Source organism: Squalius cephalus, assembly GCF_949319135.1.
Source record: "Squalius cephalus genome assembly, chromosome: 9".
Lineage (NCBI taxonomy): Eukaryota > Metazoa > Chordata > Actinopteri > Cypriniformes > Leuciscidae > Squalius > Squalius cephalus.
Window position 1 is genome coordinate 6,336,674 of NC_137130.1, and position 26,565 is coordinate 6,363,238.

At 38.5% G+C, this 26,565-nt stretch overlaps 1 protein-coding gene across 2 annotated transcripts; it reads right to left on the reverse strand.

The window, feature by feature from the left end:
• Positions 1-3,661: 3,661 nt before the first annotated feature.
• On the reverse strand, positions 3,662-25,736 carry igfbp2b (insulin-like growth factor binding protein 2b). 2 transcript variants are annotated; one of them, XR_013822214.1, is made up of 5 exons: positions 25,236-25,736; positions 12,165-12,322; positions 8,206-8,346; positions 6,130-6,466; positions 3,662-6,051 (listed from the first exon to the last, which is right to left on the reverse strand). XR_013822214.1 is itself a non-coding variant. In XM_079880502.1 (4 exons), exons 1-4 carry the CDS (start codon positions 25,576-25,578, stop codon positions 6,308-6,310), a joined length of 801 nt encoding a protein of 266 aa, XP_079736628.1. In that variant the 5' UTR covers positions 25,579-25,736; the 3' UTR covers positions 3,662-6,307. The 2 variants fall into 2 exon arrangements, 1 of the variants encoding a protein (XP_079736628.1); XM_079880502.1 differs by having other exon boundaries at positions 3,662-6,466.
• Positions 25,737-26,565: the final 829 nt, after the last annotated feature.

Below are 26,565 nucleotides of genomic sequence, written 5' to 3' on the forward strand. Positions count from 1 at the left end.
GATACAGGACTTTTAAACATTATTAAGGGTTCACAAATATAATGCATAACCAGATTATCATTCACCTAGAAATGTAGTTACATCTGAAAAATGATGATTTAGAGATTTTAACAGATCAAACAAACATGATTTCACTGACTAATTCAAGCGCTTAAAAAACACATTCTTAATATTTTTTCATGTAAACCCATGCTGGCCCAATTTACTTCGATGGTGAGTGTCATACTGTAATCATTCAAATAAAATGATACATATATATATATAGTGTAGGGGTGTAACGATACCCTCATATCACGATACTGAACTCATATCACGATACTGAACTCACCATACGATATTATTGCGATACTTAAAGACAAATGGTAAAAGGTTAACAAAAAATATGCTGTAGGGATGGACTTGATGCTGGTAACCCAATGCACAGGACAATGGTGTCACATGAATAAAAACATTGATGATTCTGAAGCTGAAAATTCAGAATTATTTTAGACGAACATGCTTGCACTCTGTCACTGGCTAGATATATTTAAAATAATGTATGACTTTTTACTGGTAACAACATAAGACATTTGGCATTATCAGGACCCACAAATATTCCCCCATTGCATTATTATACATTATATTCAACATTATATATAGTAGTTTAATGTAGTACTGACACTAAAACTCTGTAAACTTGAATTTTTTTCTCACACAGATATTTTAATTTTGGGTGAATTATACACAATACATATTGTCACTATGATACATATTGATGCATTTTTGTATTGTGATACATTGTGACACTATGTTACACCCCTATATATATATATATATATATATATATATATATATGTGTGTGTGTGTGTGTGTGTGTGTGTGTGTGTGTGTGTGTGTATGTATATAACACACACAAAGAGTCACACCAATCCATCGGGAATCTGTGACACATGCAGTCATTGTTCATCTGCTAATTCAATTGTCTTCGTTGTTGAACCAGGATTTGGGTGATTAACAGACGAGCCCAGAGAAACAGAGCGTTACAGGATACAGGTTTATTTTGGGTGAAGACTTGCTGCATTTAAACTCTGCCCAGAGGCAAGGCACCTGGCTTTCCAGAGAAGTCAAAGAGATTGCTCAGGAACAAGGAAGTCATTTACCAAGAGCCCCAACATCAAGGGGGGATCTCTGACCGACAGAAAGGAGTCCCAACTTCTCCATTCAAATAAGTGGGGAAACCAACAGTACGGATAGATTATGTGGAGCCATGTTTTATCACAAAGCTCCAGGGCAAGTTAGCACAACATTTCACGACTGCTTGGACTCGAGGATCAAGCCAAAGAGGCAAAAGTGCCACTGATAAGAGCCTATATTGCAAAACATTGTTGATAAATGGATTAAGCGGGTATTTCTAACATGTTTTCTTGTGAGTTCAGAGCCAAACCTCTAGCAGCGCCGCTGCTTCTATGCAAATGGCTGGCAAAATTACAAAATATGTGGATTTTATTTAAATATATGGTGTGAAATAAGTACTGGATAGTGTTTGGGGTCTGAGACTTTAGTCGCCTCAAGGTAATGGCTAATGCAGACATACAGGTGAAGTTCTTCCTGGGATAACTCAGGTTTACGGACTCCAGATGTGATGGATCAGGACTCTGTCCGCAGCCGGGCATGCAGCATTCATTTGTAAGAGACAGATCAAGGATGGGGAAACGAAGCAGACCCGGAGAGGAACACGTGTCGGCGATTTGATTTGTGGGGCAGTGAACATGACAATTACTATAGCCTTCAAAGAAACTGACAACTGCGTTTTAGACTTCAAAGCACTCACGTCCCTTTTATCGCGCAATTAGTTGAACAACTATAGATGGCTGCATCTTATCACAACATGTGGCTCTCCACACCGCTCTTTCGCCTGAGAACACAATGATTAGAGTTTAGCTTTTCATCCTCGGCCGGTCCCTGCGTGAGGCGCACCGCTGCTGTTCGCTCCTGTAATATTTTTGAGATTCACATTCTGCTTTCTGTTTTAAGGAAGGAATGCCAGCACAGATGTGATAAATGCAGATAAACTACTGTACACCAGGGGAAGCTTAAGGTGGATCTCTTACCTTACAATCTCTCCGTAGATCAAAAATAAATAAAATCATGTGCACTGCTAAAGTACATAAGGCTCTATCTTTAAACAGATAAAATGAAAATAAGAGATAAAAATAAAAAAAAACATAGAGAGACAATGACCTTGATAATACTCAGTCATCAAGAGGATAATCTGGCCAATGAATTTCCAAACCTTTTCCATTTGCTTGCTTTTACTGAATAAAGCTCTTAAAAATAATTTTACTTACATCAATTTCCAGCTGAAAAAATGATTTTATAGCAGAGCATTTAGAAAAATTAACAATCTATATAATTATATATTTAAGAAATCTGAGACATGCAAATAAAACACTGTAGTAACATCAATTCAATGAATTTCTTGTCTACCACAATAACGTTTTTGAATCATTTTAATTTGTGGTCTAATTCTATTACTACAAACTAATTTTAAATCTATATTAAAAAATATGATTTTATAGTATTTGGGATGTGCTGGAGTAGACTTTACAGAGTGCTTGACACTTGCGTAGTCAAACCAAGATCTCGACTTCTTTTTCATTCTTTGGCTTTTTCTCGCCTGGAAATCACCATTTTAAAATTCCATAATAACACTGAATGCTTTATGACCATGGGAACCCTGAAAAGGTAATTAGCACTTACAAAAAATATATATATATATAATTCAGGACGGGCTTATGATTCATGTGCATGGAAAACATTAACAAGACAACTCAAAACCCAACAAAGAAATCATAAAGAAAATTCATAAAATGAAAACTCGACAAATGAATCATGTGTCTGAAAGATAATACATTTAATCATGCTGGATTTTATTACAAGAATTTAAAACCAATGTCTATTTGTGCATGCATTTATGGCTTTTTCCATTGCAGTTGTACAGAAAACTCAGTTCATGCACCATTCGCATGACAGTGGACACAAAGAGCATGCTTTGAGTAATGTACGTTATTTAAAACCACCGCATCTCGTGACACACAGGATACGCAATGAAATACAGAAAAAGAAAAACATGTGAGATGCTGGCATGGTACATGGCTTTGGATTTGCTCAAGAAATTCCCCCTGTCATTTGTTTAAGACTCTCCAAATGCAGAGACCGGCTCTGACAGTTTTACACTGCACCAGATGGCAAGCAATCCTTCCCACCGTCACACTGGCTCCAGGCATGGCACAGCATCGAAACGTTCACACAAGTACACACAAACACACACACATACATACACGAACACTTCCATCCCATCGGAACCGCTCTGGCAAATCAATATGCCCGAAAACCACAGGGATTGGTTTCGCACTGTTTTCAAACTAGGCCAAACTCGAGCTACCGTAAAATTTACTGTACCACCGGAGGGTAGGCAGCAATCTATTTTGGAAACAAACCAAAACGGAAAACTCGTAACCCGTGTCTCAGCAAATCTATCTATGAGGCACCAAAATCACACGAGGGGCAGTCTGTAGCGGTAGTTAGCACAATGCTAACTAGTTAAAGTAAATACATGTAAGCAACTACTAAAGGCGAGAGAGATGTGGTAACACTGTGAAAGTTACTGGAGGTTAATGTGTTAATGTATCATAAAGACTAAGCTACGAAAGCAAACGCTGGGCTGAACACTGTCTAACACGTTAGGATCAATGCTAAAGCGCAATCGACCTCTATTTCCAGATTGAGCTGTTCAATTCAACTCTCACAGCGAGGGAGATGATGGGAAAGAGAGAGACAGATGGGGAAGAGATAAAATGAGTAAGAGATATGGGTACTAAATGAAAATATAACTTAATCAAGGGATGTTACAGCTGCCGCCCTTTAACAACCCTTAACTGTTGTTCACATTGATAATGATGTCGGTTTCCAGCGACATGACAATAAGGTCACATACAGTGGCACACAAAAGTCTTATGCGAGGCTACATTGACAATCGAAATTTAAAAAGTTTACATTTATGAGCAGCACCTGGATACTTGCTGCATTTAATTTGTGTTCAGATTTTCAAAAGCTATGGCTATTTACACAGGCCACCAATGACGTCAGAGAACATGCAGAGGTAGGACCGTCAGGAACAATCATTGATCTGGGGACCTCCAGCAATAAAACCACTGTTCGTGTGAACAGGGTGCTAACAGAACAATTTAACCCATTAAGTCCCACTGGCCCTATCCGTTTAGTTTTGATTTGAAAAATGCTTGGGGTCATTAAGACTTTTTTAAAGAAATATTATACTTTTATTCAGCGAGGATGCATTATATTGATGAAAAGTGACAAAAGATTGCAATTTTAAATAAATGCAATTTTTTGTTTTGTTTGTTTTTACTGAATTCTGAAAAAAAATTATCACAGTTTCCAGAAACATATTAAGCAGCACAACTATTTTCAACATTGATAATAATGAATGATTCTTGAGCAGCAAATCAGCATATTAGAATGATTTCTGAAGGATCATGTGACACTGAAGACTGGTGTAATGGCGTAAATAAAAGCAAGTATAATTCAGCTTGTCCATCACAGAAATAATTAATTTATAATATATTAAAATGGAAAACAGTTATTTTAAATTATAGTAATATTTCACAATACTTTTATACTGTTTTTTTGTTTGTTTGTTTTTTTTCAAATAAACAGCCTGGTCATTTAAGAATTTATTTTTCAGATTTAAATTAGTTTTTGAATTGGATGGATGGATAGGTTCAAGGTTCAGACTTTTGTACCCCACTGTATGTTACTTTATTGTTTGCAATTTTCTATTGGACCGACTGAGCCTAACCCTGCAGTTCCCCACAGGTTACAATTGTGACCCAGGAATAAATCATATACTTTCACTAACTTTAAGCTTTTTTTTTTTTGTTTAGAAAAATGTGTTGCATTGGGCTATCCAAAGAGTAAAAAATAATGTTTTTTTCCACATTCCTTTCAAGAACTTTTCAACTCCACATTCAAACATTATACTGGGCAAAATACATCCCTCTGCAGATGAGAGTGAAGCAAAGTGAGGCACAGCCCACTGGCACTGCAGGCAAACCTGTGTTTATTTATAGGCACTTATCCCACTTTATATCACATTTGTCAATGTCAGCCCTGTGTCCAAATCAAGCCCTCTGTCAGCACATCATTAGTAAACTCTGATCCCCACTCTACAAACACACACATACACTACCTGCATTCTAGCACGTTCGAAAGACCACGAGAACAGAAGTCTATCAGCCGCCATGAGCAGGGATGGCCAGATCTTGAGTACCTGGAAGCGACAGCAATTATCGATATGAAAACACACTTAATTGCGTGAACTTCAAAACCTATGATGCTGATTGAAGTTCAGTAATATGTGCCAAAATGGGGCCTCATTTTCAATTGATCCTTTGTTTCTGTCACATTTTAGGCCTTTAGTACTTCGCACTCTGATTGGTTAGAGGGACGGCAATTTGCGGTGACCCCGCAAAGCAACTTGCGTACATGGTGACTTTCAGCCCGAGGCAACTGAATGGAAACAAAAGTAGTGGTTTAGAGACACATTTTAAAAATGTTTTAAATGCATGGTCTTAATGCAACACTCATGCGGAAAAGACGCCAGTTTGATGCATATCTACAAACGGCACTTGAGTACTCAAGGTTGTCGGGTCAGTCGGGTACTCAAGTAGTCAAAATGGCCTCCAGCCTCTCAAGCACAGGTCCTCTCAAATCTGCCAACAAATCACGACCCCTCCGCTTTCTCTGTCAACGAGTCACAATTTTTGGTTTCATAATTTGGGAAGTCAAGCTCCTGCTGTTGTTCATTTGCAGTTTCTATAATCTGTTTCTGGTGACCAACGGTGCAATAAATGCACAACTATTTTTATTGGGTCTCCAAAAACAAAAGAGAGAATTAAACGGATACATCTTCACACCGAACAGCTGCAAATGCTGTACAAGCGACTCCCTGCAACCAGATTCAGTCACAAGATTAAAAGGCACCAGATGAGCCTATAAATAGGCAGAAAAAAACAATCACTCAGGGTTAAATTTGGAGTACAGTTATCTGGATTTGAGAAGTTTAACTACCTGTCCTTGAATTGTCTTTGCTGGCATGTGACATTCCACACTCCTATTGACAATACAGATCATACTATTTCAAAAATACACACACATACAAGTACAGAATTACACACATGCACACCACTCTTGCACTCGCTTTTAACTCTCCTTGTTTGTGACCCGGTGCATCTCCCTGATGGAGCGTCTATTTCTGCTGGGCGGTGGGCGGTTCCAGGTCGGGGCCGCCATAGAATTGGCTGCAGTTGGGGTCCCCCCTCACTTTGGGGGACGAGGGTATCTGGACACCAGTGTAGGGGTTGACGCACCAACACTCGCCCCTCTGTCCGTGGTTGGACATGTGGCACTGGAATACAAGAGAGGGAAGATGATGAGAGGGGCGGGGAAACGGTGGGTGTTGGGGGCTTAATGAAGCTCTTGGGCGAGTACGGGGTGGAGGCACTGGCCCAAAACAGCCCTCCCGCCTCATTTGGCCCAGCACGTCTCATTGACCCCTACTGAGCACTCCCAAAATGAGGTCATAATTGAACTGGACATAGCTGACGCTGAGACCCAAAATAGGCAAAAAACAGATTCTTAATTTTGTCCTCCAATGACAAAGAACAAAAACTGACAGTTACAGTAATCGCAAGAGGAACAGGATGATTACAAAACAATTAAGTATGGTGAGGTACACTGTTTTGAGCCCTGGGAACAGGGTCTGCACGTCAAAACAACATTCCAATTTACATTTACAGGAACACGTTTGTCCTGGTTTAAGCTGCAATGTGTCCTGTCAGAACAGAGAAATATTAAATATAATATAAAATTGTATAATATAAAAGTAAAATGATATAAAAAAGAGCCTAGACAACAGCTTTATATATATATATATATATATATATATATATATATATGTATATATGTATGTGTGTGTGTGTGTGTGTGTGTGTGTGTGTCAACACTATCTCACAACCAATGTGAGTAAAAGGAGTGAGTAAAAAGTGGCAGATTTGTACGACCACACTCGTACGAATTCGTACGATTTGTCTAAACCCAGTGATGGGTTGGTTTAGAGGCAGGGTAAGGAGTTGGTCATTTGTACGAATTCATACGAATTGGGCAACTCGTAAAATATGTACGATTTAGCAAAAATCATTCGAATTTGTATGAGTGAGGTCGAATGAATTTGTACGAATTAGCCACCTTGTACAAATTGGGTTAGTGTGTGTGTGTGTGTGTATATAAATATATAGATATATAAACTCTATGGTAACTATACAGTATACAGTAAGAGTTAGAGCTAAAGAATGTATGTAGGTAGGAAAGATCAGATCATTTGTTCATCACTTTTCATAGCAGACTTTGGTATCTTGGCAAATTTGAACACATTTTAAGACATTGTTGAGACTTCTGAAAAAAAGTGGACATGCGTGACATTTTTTCTAAAGAACCTAAGAACCTTCAACAGTGTCCATCTATTTGCTTCTCATTTTATCTCATCAGGCTGTAAGGGATGTGTAAGACAGGTCATTAAGATATAAAAGAGATTACAAAAGAGTTCTCATTAGTGATTCTCTTTCCTCTGAGAACGTCACTACAAAGAAGGGCAAGCCACCCCACAGACAGGTTAGTCATTCAGCAACATTTTCATTAGCTTGTAACTCTCAGCTCAGATACGGTTGCCTTGGCTTTGATAAAACAGCATTCTGTAGAGAATGTGGGAATGTTTTATACACAGTTTCTCTTTGGCTCTATCTTTGTGTCATTATTGAACCTTCCATGTGGAATTGGATAATAAAACAGCAGGCTGCTGCAGATTGAAAGGTTGTGCAATGTCTCATATTCCTATTGCCCTATAGTGAAAGTAACACCCGCCGCCATTCAAATGTGGTTATGTTTTGTTCTAATGGCCAATGTACCAGGTGACCTGTAAAACATTTCAAACTGACAAAGGACAAAAAGACTTCATAAACTACTTTCATTTTGTTAACATTGTAACTTATCTAATGCATTTCAATTGGTAAATTAAAATGGTTGGTAAAATTGGGCATTGACAAGCTACCACTGTCTTCGAAAGATTGAGGTAAGTGTAGATCATTTCACCTGCTTAAGGTTGTACTGTCCTGTCTTGTCACAGTTGGGAAACTTCAGGTCATACAGATTTTCCAGAGGTCCCTTGTTATCATGGAACACCATTCGGGAGATGTTCTCTAACACTTTATCCAGCTCCTGCTGACACTGGCTCTGTTAGACAGCACAGACATACAAACACATATTTGAGTATTTCTTCAACTCTTAAAACAGCCTAAAACACATTTTTTTTACACTCTCACTAGTTTAATTTGTATACTAACAATGTCCAGAAATGGATATACAAACATACAGAGCAACTCTGTCATTTTAATATATTTTCTAAGTTAACATTTCCACCACATCTCAAATTGTTTAATAGCATTCTATGATGAAAATTACGTTTTTGGAATAAAATGGCAATCTCTTTTGTCTTGCTAAGGCAAATTTTATAGTTAGCATTTTAAATACACACAATTAAGTAATATTTTCACACTTTTTATAATAAATGCACAAGATTACAGCTTGAAATGCAAAAAAAAAAAAAGAATTTATGCTATTACTCCGGGCAGTGTTTTAGACATCAGAAATCTCCTTTGTAAATCGTAAAACAAATGTAAATATAAAAAAAATATGCTGTTGATGTGTGAGATTTACCTTGATTAAATATTTTCTTCACACATTGCGTCTTAAATCTTTATCATTTTCAAGCAATTAATATTGAAATGGTCTAAGATGATTTCATTCTATTTAAATGATTCTAGTTTAAAAACTATAATTCATATTTTTAATGATATAATATAATATTAACAAAACAGGCATTCACAAATATAAACATCAAAGTAGCAAAAAAATGTGATGAAGGGACAGAGTTAATTTGACCTTCATATAAAAAAAAAAGTTAGTTTTAATAAAAATTCTCGAAGAAACACTCACATAAGAAGGAGAGTGAGATAAACAGCAAGCCGGCGGCTTCATGAAACATTTATGTGGCTGATATTAATCTCGTACTCCAGCTAATTTTCTGGCTTGGTTCTACCTCCCCACCTCTCAACAAGGACAGGCATCGGCATCAAAGACCATTCCTGTCTCCCGTTCCTTCTCTTTTTCCCTGTATCTCTCATGATGGCTGCTCCCTGCTTGGCCCGGGATAAGAGGGCACTGGGGGAAGAGGGCCTGCCAGGGATCTTATCCGTACCGTGCGGATGAAAAGTGCTCCATCACAAAGCAGTGAACAGTCCCCTGCTGTCATCGAACATGCCGTCACCCTGACATTCTCCTTGAATGTCTGCTTTTCATTGGGATATGTAATGGTTACACTACTGATTTATGACCCCCACAGAAAAGATGTTTATTCGGTTTGGCTTTTATTACCCTACCATTATCACTGGTTTGAATTTTTATTGCCTTGGCTTCTTCTTTTTATTGCATCTACCTTATTTTAGTACTTTCCAACATCCATTTGCTTTATCAACATATCATTTAGCTGTTTTTATTGTAGTTACTATAGCTTTCAGGTCAGCAAAACCAGAACCGGTGTGCTTCATAGTACAGCTAAATGTTGTCTTAGCTGTTGTTTGTTGATGGTCACATCGATTGTATTTCCTCGAACTATTTCTTGCACAATAGAATACGAAAATGTGAGTGGATATAGGACTGTTTTCATCAATGCGCTTAAGGCGTCCTTTAAATAGTGAGGATATGCTGATATGACAATGTAAAATGGGGAAGCTCGATCTAAATAAGTTGGCATGCAAAACCAGGGCCTAAAACTCAATTTTTGCCACACCTGCAAATGGCCCAGTGACTTCAGAAAATGTACTGACCACAAATATTTTTTTACCAGCCATTAATGCTAATAAATGTTACAAATGATTGAATCTAGAGCAGTGAGTGATTTTATTTGCCATTTGTTGTTTGATTAACATTAACAGACAGCAGCAGGACTATTAGGCTGCTGTCACTTTAAGAGCTAATGCACAGATCCAATATATCCTAACAGGATACAGATGCATTTTATTTCCCAATTGTTTACAAACAATTAAGTTATAACTGACTATGTATACGAGGATACTTGTCAGGTGTTTTGACATCATTTGTCTGTTCAAGCGCAAGAAGACGTGAAAGAGAGCTCAATTCAGTATTTACACGTTGTCTGAGACGTGACTTTCTGAGCGCGCTTCGGATGTTTGCGCACAGAAAACTTCAAAACACAGCGCACCAGTAATGAATTGAGTTCCATTTTGCGTCTTCATGCGGTCGAATATTTAAATTGGCAAGGCTTAAACTTTCAGCGCTGGTCCTTCAAATGTCTTGAGAGAATTCATAAAAATGTTACTGGCCAACTGGCAATTGACACTGTGTCATATACCTGTCAATGCCGATTTTAACTCGCATTTGGAACTTCGCGAGTATTAAGTTTAGGCCCCATTCAAAGCATGTCCTACAACATTTGAGTTACTACGAAAACTACCAGACCTACCATTTACTTCAGCAAGTTTTACTTCACTCAAATCAAGTGAAGGCCGTATGGTAACCCATACTCGGTATTTGTCCTCTGCATTTAACCTATCCAAGTTAGTGAACACAGATTAGGAGCAGTGAGTAGTGAACACACACACACACGCACACTGCAAACCGCAGACACACCCATTCACTGCGGCGCCCGGGGAGCGATTGGGGGTTAGGTGCCTTGCTCAAGGGCACCTCAGTTGTTTCCTGTCGGTATTGAGAATTCAACCCATGACCTTCTGGTTACAAGTCTGACTCTCTAACCTTTAGCCCACAACTGCCTAAAAAGTTATGAAAAAAGAAAAACGACTTGACAACTAAAGTAAATTAGCTAGAAAATGTGTCTATTGGCTAAGAACAGTAGATGATGCCTGATAGAAATGCTGATTGGGGTGAGGTCCTGTTGTAGTGGTCACTTGGCTAAGGATTTAAGGGTCCAGGTAAAGCATGGTACAATTCCAAGAAAAGTTAATTAACTCTGTGGATTTGTGTGATGGCCAAATTCGACAAGCACTGGCCCATTCCTTGTTTCAGCAGAGGCGGGAGCCGTTTGTTCTGTCTTGGCAATCCGATTGTGACTGTTTGCTATCACCGGGCAGTGTTTTAGACATCAGAAATCGCTGGTTAATTAGGTAACTAAGGAAATTATGTTTTCAACTGAAAACATAGCAAAAGTGGCACCAGAAACAGCCTTGATATGAAAAACACTCGAAAAACAGCTTACAGCTGTTTTTGCACAGTTCCAATCATGAAAATAACATACTGGAGCAATAAATTATACATTGACAAACAACCTCAGACCACAGAATTATAGCGACATCAAATTTAGAGGGTTGTACAAAGGACATACCGTAAATCTGAACCTCAGAAAACTGTGTGAGGATAATTAATGTTTAGCTGATACAGAAAAGAGCGTTTCTATGTCATAGTGAGAGACAGTGTGTGTGTGTGTGTCTGTGTGTGTGTGTGTGTGTGTGTGTATACCTACTTAACTATATTTTGGGGACAAATTTGTACCCAGAAGTGACCAAAACCTGACAAAATCTCCAAAAACCTCCCTTTACGGATGTCCTCATTTGTAAATCTAGTATAAAAATTAAGTAATTAAAGGTTTTTAAAAATGTACAAATGCAGAAAGTTTTGTGTGATGGGGTAGGGTTAGTGTAAGGGGATAGAATATACAGTTTGTACAGTATAAAAACCATTACGTCTATGGAATGTCCCCATTTAGATAGCTACGTAAACGTGTGTGTGTGCGTGCGTGCGTGCATGTGTGTGTGTTGTGTAAGCCCATACTGTTGTGTATGTGGTGTATTAGTCTGATAACCAGAAGAGGGCACTGCCGTACTGAACACAATGACATTCAAGGTGAATACAGGTCTTTATTTCAATAGGTCTATCATTCTCTGTGTTAATCTAAAGGCCCTTTCATACGACTCGCTTTAGTGTTCGCCGATACTCAAGAGTGCTGGGACACTCACCTGTTTGGGGATAAGCGTTTTGAGATCATCCAGGGGGCTGAACATCCTGTTCCTCTTATTGTTGTGATGCTGCTTCACAGCCATTTCCTTGTAGTGTTGGTAGTTGTTTTCTTTGCTGGTCTTCTTCATCAGAGGGGAGCGCGTGCTATTTACTTCTTCTGATGGAGGGAAGAGTAGGTTACAGGAGTTGGTCAAAATTCAGAATTTAATCTCTCTCTCTCTCTCTCTCTCTCTCTCTATATATATATACATACATACACACATATACATGCACTCACACACACATACACTGTATAACTTTAAAGTACATATGTAATTCATAGTGAAAAGTGAAATAATCAGAAATGCAATTGCTTTTTAAAAGTAATTTTCAATTACATTCTGAATGCTGCACAACTCTATCAGGTTAGCTTAACAAAAAGACATATTATTTATAGAAATTTGTATTATTGTTCTCAGGTCAAAGACCGCAAGCAATCTTTTTAGTCAATAAAAACAAACCCTGGATCAGTGTCCTGGCAGTGCATCAAAGCATGGCAGAGAGAGAAAGTTAAAGGCTGGGATTAATGACAGCTCTTGATTCCGATAGGCACAGAGGCCTGTGAAGAGATACGTGCCTTTTAAGTCAAACCATGCCTGGGAAATCACAAGTGAACTACTAATAACAAAAGCAGACTTTTATCCTTATTTAAAAGTATAGTTTACCCAAAAATGACTTTCATCGTATGAAAAAAAAAAAAAGACATTTTCAGAATATCTTCTTTTGTGTTGCACAGAAGAAAGAAAACCATACAGATTTGGAATGTCATGAGGGTGAGAAATGATTTTGATCCTTCTGCGTTCTTCTGCAAAAAAAAAGAAAAAAAAAGAAGGTAGGCCTATATAGGTTTGGAACGAAATGAGTATGAGTAAGTAATAACGCAACAGTTCTTTCACAAATAATTTTTTACATGGGTTAAGGCCGGGACACACTAAGCCGGACATCAGGCTGTTTTTGAGGTTTAATCTTCGGTATAATCTTCCGCACCGTTGGCTCTAGTCTGACGACATCAGGTTTTTGGAGCCGATTCAGCATGTTGAATCGAGAGAGAGAGCACTCTGATTGGCTGTTCAACTTCGCGAACGAGTCAGTGCACGAGAACAAAAGTGAAAGTGATGAAAGCGAGCAAAGAAGTCACGACCGTACAGATAGAAGGCTGTTATAATCTTACCTGAGCAATTGAATGCATGAATATTTTCATAATAACATGAGCCGACTAGAATGAAAAAAGTGATCAGCGTGATCATTGCTATTCAAAATGGTAAGCAGCGCTGCTTTGTTTGCGATTTTGTATGCAGTCCTAGTTTTGGTTTCCCTTTTTTGAACGACAAAAATAGACTATTGATACCTGCTGATATAGACAGATATTTGCACACAGACGCAGAACGCACATGCTAGCTGACAGTCACCTAACCTTTAGTCCTTTAGGTGTGTTCAAGTGCAGCTTTTTGGCCGAGACGCAGCCAAGGAGAGGTGACAACACAGTCAGCTTTCATCGCAGCTAGTTCTTTGATGTCGGCTTGGTGTGTCCCAGGCTTTACATGTACCTCTTGGTAACATCACTTGCACAAAGCGGGTCATTTGGACTCTAGCTGGCCCTTTGAAACTCTCGCCTGCATTCAGATGTGTTCTGTGTCTGGCCCATCGACATTAAAAAGCAGAAACTCAGGCAATGAGCCCAGAGCGGCTCGCATGATGTCAGCGTAGGGTGAGTATGAGCCTAGAGATCTGAAGGAGGGTGATCGCTCTGAGCATTGTCCAGCACTGAATACTGTGGTCTAAAGTTTCAAGCCCAATTGTGAGGAACAGACCTAAGAATAGTGTCTGAAATAGCGGGTGACTTTGCCAGAGTTTGCCTCATTGAAGACATTATTGGCGGGCGTGCTTCAGCAGACACCTGCCATTACATATCCTCAGAAGCATCCCTGTTCCACACTCTCATCCCTGGGCCTACACCAGCAACACTTCCCACTCACAGTTCCTCTCTCTTTCCAAAGGCTTAGTGTGTGGGCTGTGCGGTTGGGGAGTGGACAGGAACTCTTTTCAGGGCTTGGGCCGGTTTCTCTCTCGCTTCTCCCAAGGAAGCATGACATGCTGTTGAAAAGTCAAGTGCCACTTGTGAATTTACATACCGACTCTGATCCAAAACCTAGTGAGATATCTATGTAGGGTCTATGTAGAGGCATTTTGAGGCATCACTGACATACTTCCGGAATAAAAGCTGTTCCAACAAGAAGATTTGTGTCGATTTTCAAAAAAATAGGCAATCCCATAATGTATTGAGCTCAGCGGGGGAAGAAAACATCTAATTATGGCGGACAACGCAAAATGGCAAAAAACAAACGCAATGGATTCAGTACCAAAAAAACAAACAAAAAAAAGGACGGACCAACATTACATTTCTGGACCAATATTTATAACTTTAAACAGGAAAAAAAACTTCCCTCGACTCAAAATCTGTGAGAAAATGTATCCTGCGGTGTTGGTTAGGCTGCATTTTTAAGACCTGGGAAACATTAAGACATTTTAATGCTAATAATTAGTATTATTTATAATTTTGAAGTACTTTACAACAACAGCATCATATACTAACATAACATTTCTGAACCGCTATTAGTGACCAATATTTTACCCTTTAAACAGGAGCTTCACTTGACTAGAATCCAAACTCAAATTAAATCTGTTCATCATATAAAGTGATCGTGTCTCTTCAAATAATTTGGACTAAACCGCTCAATTCATCTGGATTAGTTTTACGATCTTTTATGAACTTTTTGAAGCGTCAAAGTAGCAGTTGCGTAGCTGTCAATGACAGAAATATCTCAGAATTCATCAAAAAGATCTTCATTTGTGTTCCGAAGATGAACAAAAGTCTTACGAGTTTGGAACGATATGAGGATGAGTATTTAATGACAGAATTTGAATTTTTTAGTGAACTAACCCTTTAACTACCACTTAATTTTCTGTCAAGCAAAACCATTTAATTTAATATGAAATGTGATCATTATAATCATGATAAAAATCTGTAAAAACATCATACAGATAGATTAATCATTACATATACTGTATCATCTAGTAGAGGGAAAACTGAAAAGAAAAAACAACTCAAGGTCATTTCTGCTCTGCTTGTATGCTACTACCACCCATAATCAAACACTCTTTCACCACTGATTTGGTTTAATCTATGCATACTTCTTTAATGAGCTTAAACGGCAGGCTCTCTCCAGGATTTATCGAAATGCAGAGGTCTGACGGCACGATTATAACTGGTTGTATTGGTTTACATTACACAATCTACTGATATATACAAACATGCACTCTGTGACATGCAACATGAAGCTCTTGTAACCAGTAAGCTATGGTCAATTTGTGGATGAACTGAGGCCCACTGCATGCTGGGAAATCAACACAAAGACACTGACATTGATTGAAACCTGTTCGCAGTTTACCCATCTGGTTAAACATTTACAGAAAATGCTCTTTCAACCCACACGGCTATGAAGAGGGAGCTGAGCGGCGATGTTGTTTTTCCAAACAGGCTGCAGTGAGCACGCTGGCTCTCAGAATGTGTCTGCATGAAAAAGTAATGCAAAAAAAACATAAGCAGCTGTGATGCCCGAGAAGCCGGCTTGTATTTGGCGCTTTTTCTTACTTGCATAACCATGTGGCCTTTTGTAAAGGTTGTAACTTCAAGGACTTGCTGTACCACGGCGGCACGAAATAACAGTGTAGAATGTAATTTAATTTCCTTTCTTCTGTGGAACTACACGACTCACAGGAAAGCTATGCCAGTGTCCGGCAAAACAGGACCAGGTGTGGGAGAGTTTTGCAAAAACTAATTGTTGGTTTTGGTTGGTGCAGAATGGCTTCCCTTGGGCATGTACAAGAGGATTTTGGAGTTCAAATTTGATGCAGCTTTTATTTGGCCTGGCACGTCGTACGATTACTTGCAATAGAGTTTAAAGTCCCCCTGAAATCAAAATTGAATCAAAGTTTTTTGGCTTTTAGTAAGAATATGCTAGCCTTCCTGTAATCTATAAGCTAGTGTGCTCCAAAACAATGACAAAATTCCCATTTAGAAGATATAAGCATTCAAAATTTACAGTTTTTCTCTTCTGCCAATATGGATCAATGATTTGGATGACATCATCACTCTGCACTTCAGCTTCTCAACAGATTTTCTGTCCAAACAAATGCTCTCTAGTATCTGAAGCATCCCACTCCCTACACTATAAACAGACGTAGAAGCTGCGGCTGAAATTGGTCACTTGTTCACACATGGCGCACTGTGCACTATATAGGGGACAGGGAATGATTCAGACAGTGTAAATATGTTTTCCATTGGGGCGAATGAAGTCTTGTTTCACGTTAATGTCACGTGTCTGCTCCGGTCCAGAGACTTGAGAGCAGATGTGCGAGTCAGCGCATACCAGAAAACGTATCAGACCCATTTGAATTCTGCAAAGAATGCTATATTTTAACACAAAATGGAGGAGAAACGCATTATAGAGCACAACGGCTCTTCAAACCTCATTGGCTCTTGCTGAAGCTCAAACATGCTGCGAGAATGAACCTCATTGGTTCTCACACGTGAAGCAAACATGCTTGAGCTTCCATTTACCACAACTCATGTGTGAGTTGATGAATGCGAATAAAAGCCTAAATTCAATCTGTTCATCATATAAAGCGATCATGTCTCTTTACGATCTCTTTATGAACTTTTTGAAGCGTCAAAGTGTCAGTTGTGTAGCTGTCAATGGAGGGACAAAAAAGCTCTCAGATTTCAACAAAGATCTTCATTTTTGTTCTTGAGATGAACTAAAGTCTTACGGGTTTGGAATGACATGAGGGTGAGTAATAAATGACAGAATTTAAATTTTTGGGTAAACTATCCCTTTAAACTAAACTGATAATATAAATATAAAAGATCATTCAAAATATGAATAAACTATAGGCCTATAAACAATACTAAAATAACATTGGAAGAGAGCTTGGGTTTGGTCCAAACAAAGTGTGAAAATAACTGTAAGAGCTAGTTGGCTTATTTCCACTTCTTTTTTCCACTTACCACTTCTTTTACTGTTCTGTCCTACAGGAACTTTCACTGGTGTCCTCTATCTGTCCTCTACATCATTGAAACATCTGTTCGGTGTCTTAGTATTTCGCACTCTCTCTGATTCCACTTAAGAAAATCGTTCTGAGAAGTAATTTGTCACCATCCTCTGGGAGCACTTCCCCGTTTTTTTACTCCCCCCATTTGATGAAAAAGCATTTAAGATTTAATTCAACCTAAACTAGCCTCCCTGAGCCTCTTCTCAATATGCAGTGGATCGTGCCAGCACATTTCTCTGTCTTTCTCTTCAACTCTCCCTCTCTCTCTCTTTTATCTTTTCTGTAATTGCATATGCAAAGACTAAACAGCAATGTTGTACGGTCATAAATCAGAGGCCTACTGAGGGAGCCTCGATGATTCAACAGCCACTGTGCACAAAGGAAATGTTCTCAGCAGACGAATGAGATTCAGTCCTCGATTCTGCTTTTGAGTGTATGTGCTTCTTCTGATCGTTTCTATATACTAAACAGAGATTTCAACAACAACAACAACAACAACAACAACAACAAAAATGTAATATGAGATGCCGGTAAATGAAGCACTGCTATAGGTTTCTCACGAGTCATGCAGGCATTCAAAGGTGTTGCACGTAAATGTACTGAACAAGAACTCAATAACTGAAATCAGTGAAAATATACCATCACAGCATTTAAATAAATAGTCCTATATCCACTTTTTATAATAACAAACAACACATAATGTACATAACACAACATGCTCACATTACAAGAAAATATCAATATATTGTGATTAACAGTTATTTCAATTTCATAACACTGACATGTTCAATAGTGCAAAGCGTAACAAAACTTTCTCTTTCACTAATATGCATATCCAAATTTAGGGTATGTTTATATGACAATGATGTACAAAAAACAGGAAAGTTTTTCCTTTCTTTTTTTTCCCGTACAGACGACAACATTGTCAAAACAATCCCCGTTCACACGCATTATGTATTATGACTGTATTATGCTTCCAGGCTAGTAGGTGGCGATGTTACTTTGTAAAGAAACACTATGCGCCTACAGACTGATCATGTAAAACACATGCGCATGACGTCACAGTTTTCACAAATTCGTGTTTTTGTATACTTTACACGGAGAGGATGAGACACTTTGAAATCCGTTTTCTGAAGCTTGCGTTTTCATGCCCACAAAACCCTGTTGTCGCATAAATGAATGGCAAAAACGCATACAATTTTTAGTTGAAAACAGTGACGGGTTAATATGTTATATGCTTTAATATGAATGATTTTTGAAAATTCTGTTAACATTTAATCATCTTCATGTAATTTCAAACCTGTATCTTTTTATATATTTGTATGCCTGTGTTCCTCAAAAGCAAGCAATTTGATAATCAGTTAGAATTTAAAAAATTGCATTAAAATTTTAGACTTTGAGGAAACAGCTTGAAGTCAAAGTTTTCCTCAGGAAATGCCTTGGATTCATGTAGTGTTGATCTTCTGTCTTCACTTGGCACCATAGCAACTACAGCCTCCTGAGTGTCAAGAACTGCCTGAGCTTGAGCATTTGACAAGTGGTTGAGCAACAAACTTATAAAACTAAGCACAGTGCTAAGCTTGGCTCTCAGGAATATGCTTTGCTATGTAAGCTACCATTAGTTTACAGAAATAATGTCCTACTTCCATGAATGTTTTTTTTATTTATTTTTTTTTTTTGGCAGTTATTTTAGAGTGAATATACCTGTTGCAGTCGATATTGACATTTTCAATTGTGTATCAGTCAAGCAGCCAGATTTATAGCAAGTAGTGAAAGATAGCTGTATTTTTGCTGACGCTTCATCGTCTCTCCAGTCTGTGGGGTGGGTTGTCTGGGATGGCCTGAGGTAAAAAGAGCCCAGGAGTTTTTTTGTTATTCCAATTGCTTGTTTGACACCCATGACACTCCAGATGCCCCGGGGTAAAAGTAAAGTCATGGCGCCTACATGGAGCCTTTCTGGTGTCACAGGTCTCGACAAGCCGCCGCCACCCAAGGCACTGGAAAGGTGTTGAAGAGAGCGTGTCTCTGCATATCAGACCCCGGAGGGTTCCGAGGGCAAAACACGCGATACAAGGAGAAAGAGGAAAAGACTGAAAAACAAACATGAGATATAAACCGCTAGCTTGAATAAACTTTGATATATATTTTATTATGGTGGCGAGGAGGCTGGATTTTCTGGAGAGAATCGGTGCAAAAGTTAAATTTGCATCTTTCTACATGCTTTTATCTAATGACCCATGGCTGTCTTTGCAATCCCAGTGTCCATTTTATTTTAAAGTATATTGATCAGTATAATTTCAGATTTATCAGACTTATTTCTCAGACCGATGTTTCCAGGTTTTGTGTCATTTTATTAGAAGCAACTTAAAGTACATTGACTGATGCCCGCAATGAGCAGTGTAAAAATAATTGCTAATTCAAAATAGTAATAAATAATATAACAGTATATAAATAATACTAAAATAACACCATCTTGTAAGTATATAAATAATACTACAATAACACCATCTTGTAGCAAACCTGCTGTTAAAGCTGTATAAAGCTGTAGCTGTATTTATTAAGTCATTATTTACTCACCCTCATGTTTTACCAAACCATTATGATTTTCATTCTCCATGAAGCACAATAGATGAAGTTAGGCTGAATGTCGACGCTGCTTTTTATGCCACACAAAGAATTTTTATCGCCAAGCCCCAAAAAAGTATCATAAAAGTAGTCTATACAACTCTATACAATATTTCAAGTATTCTGAAGTCATATGATAATTTTGTGTGAAGCACAGACTAAAAATTAAGAAGTCCACTGATTATCTAAGTTCACAAATATTCCAAGTCATCTGAAGCAATATTATTACATTTCCTTCTGCTATAGCTTTGAAATTTCATGTGTAGTTGAATTTTTTCAAACAGTGTAAAAGGGCACATGATAGATGAGAAGTCGTTTTCCATCTAATCTTGTGTGACACACATAATTACGCCATTTTGTAATAAAAAAAAAAAAAATCGAACTTTGGTTGAGGGGCGGGTGGATTATTGAATAACAGCTTAAATTTCAGTCTGTTCTTCACAATGGATGGATGGATGGATGGATGGATGGATGGATGGATGGATGGATGGATGGATGGATGGATGGATGGATGGATGGATGGATGGATGGATGGATGGATGGATGGATGGATGGATGGATGGATGGATGGATGGATGGATGGATGGATGGATGGATGGATGGATGGATGGATGGATGGATGGATGGATGGATGGATGGATGGATGGATGGATGGATGGATGGATGGATGGAGCTCCTCGCCCCTTTTCCAGAAGAGGGCAGAGCTTTTACAGCTCGTGCTTCGAATTCAACAACAAAACCGGCGAAAGTCACGCAGCCTAAATGTCAGAAATTGTCAGTAGCGGTGTTCAGCCTAACATGTACGAACCGGAGTCGGACACAGATGGAGAGACTCAGGAAGAAGTTACAAGTTTTAGAATGAAACTGGAAGTTTCTGAGTGGTTAGTGGATACATTTATGTAGTTGTTGTGGAGTTAAGTTGATTCAACTCAACGACTAGCATCTACCATCATGTTAATATAAAAATCTTTCAGAAACAACTTTTGTGCAGATCCAGAGTTGAACTGACACTCGTTTGTGAAGCAATCTGGCGTAAAATGATTTGTGCAAATATATAACACTAACGAATTTCTTCGCCATATTTCCTTCATAAAAGAAATTCAACCACGGTGTCCTCAGTGGCTCAGATGCCAGGAGTCTTAAGAGATATTGTGTTCATTGGTACATCCAATAAAAGAACAATTGTAATGTTTTTGGCGCAGACATTATCTCCAGCTGCTACAGCGAGGAAACAGAAATGGCGGGATCTATGCTAATAAAGCAGATCGTCACCAGTCATGGGCGGAGCTTCCCCCTACTTTCTTACGTAAGATTAGGAGGGAAATCTGGAACCGCTCGTTTGGAGAGACTATTTATGATTTATGGGGATTATAAAAAGGAGTGGGTGGATTTTTACCATTATAGGCTGGTTTACACACACTGTGGACACACATCTGTGTTCAAACACCTTATAAAAGTGAATTTTGCATAATAGGCCCCTTTTAAGTGCCATGCTAAAGGTCACAATGATAGAGGTCCTCAGATGTGTACTAGGAACATATTAGATGAATAATGGTCATTCACACACATTGCAAAATAGTTATTTTCAAAATCCATATTGACTAAACATATTCAAGACTTCTTGCAGCAGATTCTAAGTTAAAGCCAAGGGAGCATTATGCAAGTCAGCATCTGTGCACCGCTTAAGTGTCATTACTAAAGATGTTCCTCTCATGAGGTCCAGCGTGCTGCCGGATCATGTCTGAGGGAGCCGTTCGACATATGAACAACGCTAACTACAGGTGGTGCAATATGCTCACAGCTGAGGCCATGCACAAACCTACACACAGTGCAATGATGCCAGATGATTCTGAATCTAATTCAACTGACTCAGTGCAGAATGACCTTTCTTTTTGAGATGCATTGTGCCAAATCACCACAGTTAGTTAAAGCTACACTGATGAGTGCACACTAATGCAGTAACACAAAATGAATACCTCCCGGCATGTTGCAAACACAAAGATGAGGATCAGAGGTCCTGCATGCAGCACCTAGTATTGAGTTTTCATAATTGCAGCATTCATTCAGAGTTCACTGCATTAATTAGCCTTAATAGACAGCATAATCGCTATTCATTAGATCAGCATTAATTTGTGTTTTCTTTTCAGCAGAAACAAAAGTACTGGGCCAGAACGGGTCTAGCCTTTGCTAACAAGATTTCCACATGACTTTCAGTAATCGTACTCACTCACAGGACTTACTGGTTTGATGCTGATTTTGAATTCTTCCCACAGAAAACAGTGAGAAAAGAAAGACAAATGTGCTTATTACTGACCGTAACAGATGCGGGAACTGAAGATCGGACACATTTATGTGGCCCAGTGGAAATGGACCAGTTGTAACAAATCAGATAGCTATCTGGTCAGTAAAAACACATGAAGTGACCCAGTGTGAACTGGCTATTAGGTGATTATAGGCTGAATGTCCAAGTTGAAGGGTGATTTTTGCAACAAAAAAACAAAAGGTATCATAATAGTCCATACGACTCATACACTATATTCAATGTGTTCTGAATATGAAGCCATACTGTAGCTTTGTGTGAGGAAAAGAACTTCACTCACTCCGTGATCTGCCAATTAGGGTTTTAAAATGGTTTGTTCACCAAAAATGAACATTTTGTCATGGTCCAACTATTATTTTCTTTCTTCCAGAAAACATTAAGGAGATCTAATGCAGGATGCCTGAGCTTCTGATTTCCACACAATGACAGTAGACGCTGATTTATACCGTAACCACAACATAAACATAACATAAAAGTATCATTAAAAAATGCTTGACTTATCTGATATGTTCAAAGTCTTCAAAAGTCAATAGTTTTTTGTGAAAAATAGACAAACCCTCCCAACATGTTATGTGTTATGTTTATTTAATCGTGACAATCAGTCACGATATGCGACACAAAACTTTCGAATTTAAGCGCAAATGAGATTTGACTGTTCTGGATGAAGAAAATGTTACAGTGAAGTTATTTTCCTCACACAAAGCTGTGGCTTCAGATTCAGAACACATGGAATATTTTGTATGAGTCATATGGACTATTATGATAGCTTTTTTGTTGTTGTTGTTGCAAAAATCACCCTTCAAATTGGACATTCAGTCTATAATCACCTAATCGCCAGTTCATGTGTTTTTACTGACCAGATAGCTATAAATAGATAGCTACATAAATGTGTGTCCGCAAAACGAATATATATCCGATCTTCAGTTCCTGTGCTATATGCAAATTTAACAGAGTTCACGTCAGCGGAAGCAACAGATATGAGCTGCATTTTATTTATCATCAGCTATAGTTTCAAGATCAAGGGGAGAAATAGGAAAGAAAAAGCCATCTCGAATGCGCTTCGGAGGGCATTTACACCTGGTGTTTTCACAATCAGATAGCTATCCGATCAGTGAAAATGCATGAAGTGACCTGGTATAACCAGGCCCAAAGAAAATAATACAGGGCCAGAAAAACATGAAGGGGAGTAAAGGTGAATTTTAATTTGAACTATCTTTAGAGCTGGCAGTATTTTCTCTTCATTAGAAACCTGCATTGGAAAGGGCTGGAAATGAGCAGATTAATTGCCGGTGCTGGGCAACCTTGTTGCTTTTGGTATCCCAAAATACACCATTCAGACAATGCTCAGACAGTATAGAGGGGCACATGCACAATGGTGCTTGCAAAAGTCCAATTTGTGCAGGGAGACATTAGCCTTTAACCCCTGATTTCTTGGAAATCTCAACAACACAACAGTAATGGCTGCCAATTTGTTTCAAAGCAGAGGCATTTGGCACAGTTTAGACATCAATTTGAAAATTCTTTATTTTATTAGAAATCTAGGTCACATATTTCAGTTGTATGGCAAAGGTTTGGAAGCGCTCATCCTGGCCTCTAGAGCAAAAGAGACGGCCTCTGATGATACCCAAATGAGATCTGACAAATTATATTATCAAGGCAAAAGGCAGCATTGTGCAAGATACATTAGGACTATGTTCCTACAGCCATATTCAGAAAGTACTAGTTGTCCCTGAGAAAGTTTCAGTTTCAAAGAAATGTCTTTTTTTTCCTCGTACAACCTTGTAAAGAAAGGAGGGATGAAACTACATGTTTTCTGGTTAACTCAATGTGTTTAATGTTGTTGGTCAATCCAAACCCTGGAAAAAATATATTTCAAAAAATATTTGCTTCTCTGGGGAACACTGGATTAAAAAAAGACAGAGAGAAAGGCTGATACGAATAAAATGAGAAAGAATGGCAAAAACGTCACAGTGTCAACAGTTTAACAGGTGATTTGTTTGCTTACTGAGGAGATCAGTGGACTCATGGTCAACTGAATTTCAACACTGGTCATCCCATTGCACCTTGGTTTCAAAAACAATGTTATATATCTCCAATTGCTTCTAAAGCAGGTAAAAGAAGCAGACCTCAAACGTCTAAGGCTGCTGCTCCTTACTGATCTAATCTGACTGTATTAAACCCTAAGGACCATAACAATAAATGCATGGATAAAGCACCATCTAAGTAAATATAACAGAGTTCCCACAGATTTTTGCAATGAATTTCCATGTTTTCCAGTTGTTTTTGACTACTAGATAAGCTTAGAAGAATTTGGGCCTGCAGTGACTACATAAATGTCCATTATTTTTCCAGCCACATTCCCATCGGCAACAACCTGCAGCAACGAAAGAAATGAACCCAGTATATATATATATACTGGGTTCATTTCATATATAACATATATATATATATATATATATATATATACTGTTGTATTCCTTCTAAGATACATAAGTAGAGTGCTTAAGAATTAAATATTTATTTAATATTTAATATTTATTTATTTATCAATTTCTAGAAGATGAAATATTTGAAAAACTGTCCAGAAATGTCCATGACTTTTAATATTGCATTAATTCCCATGACTTTCCCAAAGAAATCTACATTTTGACAATGTCTGACATTACCATGTTGTCCATGACTGTGAGAACCCTGATATAAACTAAATCAAGCATGTATGAGCAGATGCACCAGAAGCAGTTCAGACAGAAGTTGGTGATCTAACAAAGGGGCTGTATAAACAATCAAACAAGATGGTGGAGAAAGGGGTGCCAGAACAAAGACCCTGCACTGATTTTTGTTGATTCCCCAAGTCCTGGCACATGGAGAAAAGAGGAGACATCAAAGTGCAACATCATCCGTGTGATATACTTGTATGCGTACATTTTGTCAGCGGCTGTGCATCATTACAAGTTCACAAAGTCTTGAGACTCACCACTGTGTCCTGACTCCTGGTTAGTCATGGTGGGCTCCAGGTCCACTTTGTTCTCGCATCGTCCTAGTCCCTGTATCAGCTGTTCCAGTGGTAACTCTGAATTCGCGCTCGGGTAACACCTTAAACCGCTCCCGCATCTCGGCGTATAGACGCCGCACAGATCGCCCTTCTGCCGTGCGCAAACCGGACAGCAACCGCAACCCGGTTCCCTGACAATCTCGCAAGAGGTGGTGGTCTTGGGACACGCCGCCTGGCGCTCCGCGGTGCAGCTCGGGCAGCGGAACACGATCTCCCCGACCGAGCCGTGCAGGAGCAACAAACTGCAGAGCAATGCACAAAACATGCCGTTATCTTTAAGACTGACAGATGTCGGGATTCTGCAGGCGACTTCAGGTGGAAAAGTAAAAGTGCGTTTGGGGACAGGTGAGGTTCGCCGGAGAGCTCTGCTGGGTCCTATTTGCTGTCATGTTACTCCGACATGACATCACATCAAAACCTAGTCAAAGTCAAATGAAGAGTCTATATAGTCGGATTGCAGGCTCTTTCATCTGTGAAAGATACGCTGTGTTGGATTAATGTTTGTTATGATTGATTCCACTATCATGTTTCTTAAGTTGAAATGACCATATAGTAACCATATGTCTGGGCTAGTCAAAACAACAGCATTCTCCTTCAATGTTTTTGTTACAATATGAGTGTGCGATTTAAACATTGACGTGATTGGAAGATAATTTTATGGAAGCTTGTTTCCTCCACTGAATAAAAAATAAAAGAGGTACTGTAACTGCGACTTTTTATCTCACAATTCTTATTTTTTTTCTCGCAATTGCAATTTCTCGCAATTCTGAACTTTTTTTCTCAAAATCGCGTGATATAAACTCGCAATTGCGAGTTATAAAGTCAGAATTGTGAGATATAAACTCACAATTATGACTTTTTTCTCACAATTGCAAGTTTACATCTCGTAATTCTGACATTTTTCTCACAATTGCGGGATATAAACTTGCAATTGCAAGTTATAAAACAGAATTTTAAGATATAATCTCGCAATTCTGACTTTTTTCTCACGTTTGCAAATTTATATATCGCAAATTCTGATTTTTTTCTCGCAATTCTGAGTTTAGGCCTAAAGCTATCTCGCAATTCTCACTTTTTTCTCAGAATTGAGTTATAAACTCGTATATGCAAGTTATAAAGTCCAGTTCTGATGGGATAATTTTCTGTGAGTCTGTGATTTATACATTTACTTGATTGGGAGAGAATTTTATGGAAGCTTGTTTCCATAAAGCTTGAACGCAAACCAAGAGCGGCCTACTCGTGCACACACATT

What these genes read in the sequence shown, in the direction of transcription:
- igfbp2b (XM_079880502.1), bottom strand. Translation starts at nt 25,578, where the DNA reads ATGTTTTGTGCATTGCTCTGCAGTTTGTTGCTCCTGCACGGCTCGGTC. An exon ending in CCAGGAGTCAGGACACAGTG is followed by an intron (nt 12,323 to 25,235) that starts GTGAGTCTCAAG and finishes TCCCTCCATCAG; the next exon opens with AAGAAGTAAATAGCACGCGC. An exon ending in GACAGTACAACCTTAAGCAG is followed by an intron (nt 6,467 to 8,205) that starts GTGAAATGATCT and finishes CTTGTATTCCAG; the next exon opens with TGCCACATGTCCAACCACGG.